The sequence below is a fragment of the Rutidosis leptorrhynchoides genome, chromosome 2, assembly GCF_046630445.1.
Source record: "Rutidosis leptorrhynchoides isolate AG116_Rl617_1_P2 chromosome 2, CSIRO_AGI_Rlap_v1, whole genome shotgun sequence".
In the NCBI taxonomy this organism is placed as follows: domain Eukaryota; kingdom Viridiplantae; phylum Streptophyta; class Magnoliopsida; order Asterales; family Asteraceae; genus Rutidosis; species Rutidosis leptorrhynchoides.
This window is the reverse complement of record NC_092334.1, coordinates 536,846,202-536,848,402: the sequence shown is the minus strand read 5'-3', so window position 1 is coordinate 536,848,402 and position 2,201 is coordinate 536,846,202. Positions and strand designations below refer to the sequence as shown.

The 2,201-nt window shown below is 39.2% G+C and overlaps 1 protein-coding gene across 1 annotated transcript; it reads right to left on the bottom strand.

The window, feature by feature from the left end:
• Positions 1-976: 976 nt before the first annotated feature.
• LOC139889629 (uncharacterized) lies at positions 977-1,798 on the bottom strand. The gene has a single exon (XM_071872570.1). It carries the CDS (start codon positions 1,796-1,798, stop codon positions 977-979), a length of 822 nt encoding a protein of 273 aa, XP_071728671.1.
• Between the last annotated feature and the right edge of the window lie 403 nt (positions 1,799-2,201).

The following is a 2,201-nucleotide window of genomic DNA, read 5'->3' as shown; positions in this document are numbered from 1 at the left end:
ACTTTTAATTATCGCACTTTTATCTATCGTTTTTTTATTTTTCGCATTTTTATTTATCGCAATTTCATTATCGTTATTTACTTTACGCTTAAAATTAAGTTATATTTATTTTTAATATTTTACATTAGGTTTTAACTGCGACTTAAGTCTTAAAATCGACAAACCGGACATTAAACGGTAAAAACCCCCTTTTTATAATAATAATACTACTTATATATATATTTATATTTTTACAAATATAGTTTTAAAAAAATATAGCGTTAAACTTGGCTAAGATCTCTGTGGAACGAACCGGACTTACTAAAAACTACACTACTGTACGATTAGGTACACTGCCTATAAATGTTGTAGCAAGGTTTAGGTATATCCACTCTATAAATAAATAAATAACTTGTGTAAAATTGTATCATATTTAATAGTATTTCCTTGTAAAAATTAATACTATTTCGTTATTTTGTACCCCTTCGCTTTAACATCAGTGATCGATACGGGTTGGGTAACCAAGCATTACCGGATGTGAGAACCGGTGTAGTGGACCCGTTACCAACAATGACTGATGAAATTATATTTTTATTAAAAATAGTATTGAGTCTACCTGAGTCTGAGGCTAAATTGGCAGTGGCCCCGGTGTCCATGTACCATCCATCATCACTTGGATCCTGTAAAGTGCACGTGCTGAATGCCTGAGGTAGAGACGTGGCATCACCCGAATTATGAGGAGCAAACCAAGTCCAAGGAGATCCAATGGGCTGATCAGGCCCAGCTTGAAAGGCTTGCGGAAAAGGAATCTGTGGGCCGGGTCCTAATACACCTGCACTGTTGGGCCGAGAGCTGCTACCAGGATTATGTTGTGGGCTGTTGATGTTGTTCCTGGTCCGTGGCATCCAATAAGGTGGGTAAATACTAGTCTGCCAGGCCCAAGGTGGACATGCCCAAGTGGGGTTACCTTGGGTCCAGTTTGGCGAATACCCACGAATCACAGAATGTTGCCCAGGTCCTTTTTGTTCCAATTAGTTTGTCCCGATTGGTGTTTTTCAGTACCGCCATTATTCCCACGATTACCCCCACATTGTTTACCTTGATTCAGGCGACTCTTGCCGCCACTAGTTCCGCCACGATTACCGTCGGTGTAGAGGATGGTGGGGCTGGAGCTGTTATCGGTGTGTGACGGAGTCGGAGGTTGCCGTCGATTGTTCATGCATTTTTCGGCAAGCAGTAACATCGATCGGGCTTCAAGGAAAGTAGGAAACAGAACCTTGTATGTGATGATTTCGATGGTGTTATCATATTTCTCAGGTAACCCATTTAGCATGTAGGCTACGAGATTTTTATCGGACACATTTGAATCAATATTTTCAAGAAGGTCAGCGATGGTTTGGATCCGGCGACAATATTCAGTGATTGAAGAATTACCGAGAGTAATATTGCGAAGTTCATTTTCCAGTTCCATTTCTCGGCTATCCTTGTTATTTCGAAACAGATTCTCGATGTATTCCCAGAGTTGATGAGCGATGTACTTGCGTTTAACCACGTACTGTAAAAGTGGTTTCGAGAGAGTCCCGTAGATCCATAGTTTGATTAAAGAATCGATTTTCTTCCAATCTTTATCATCATCCGCAGTAGGTTTAGAGGAGCCGTCAAGATGACCCATGAGATCGAAGGACATGCAGTGTGTTTCAAAAAGTTCACGCCATGAATCGTAGTTGAGTTCATCAAGATCAAGATTGAGAGGAACGAACGTGCGGATATTAGCGACTCCAAAGTTGTTGGAGGCATTGAGAGGAGTATCTTTACCCATTGGTGTGAAGAAAGAACAAGGGTTGGAAGCGGCTAGGAGAAAGCCGAAGGTTGAAGATGATAGGAAAAAAATGCAGAGATATTAGATTGAGCGTGATTGATGGAGAAGAAAAGGGAAAGATTTGATTTGGCTTGATACCATATAATTAGATAAATCTCTGATGATCCGTTCTATTAACTAATACACCGTATAAATACAAGATGAGACTAGGGTATACAATACAATATGGGCTTAGATAACTTACAATCTAAATGGGCTAGCCCTATACAATACAATACGTACATATATACACTAATAATAAGTACTTTAATCGTGATCTATCTCTTTAAACAAAGAATCAAAGACACGGGATAATTATTATCAAACGTATCATTGTTTTTTGATAAACCTTCTATTCTCAACT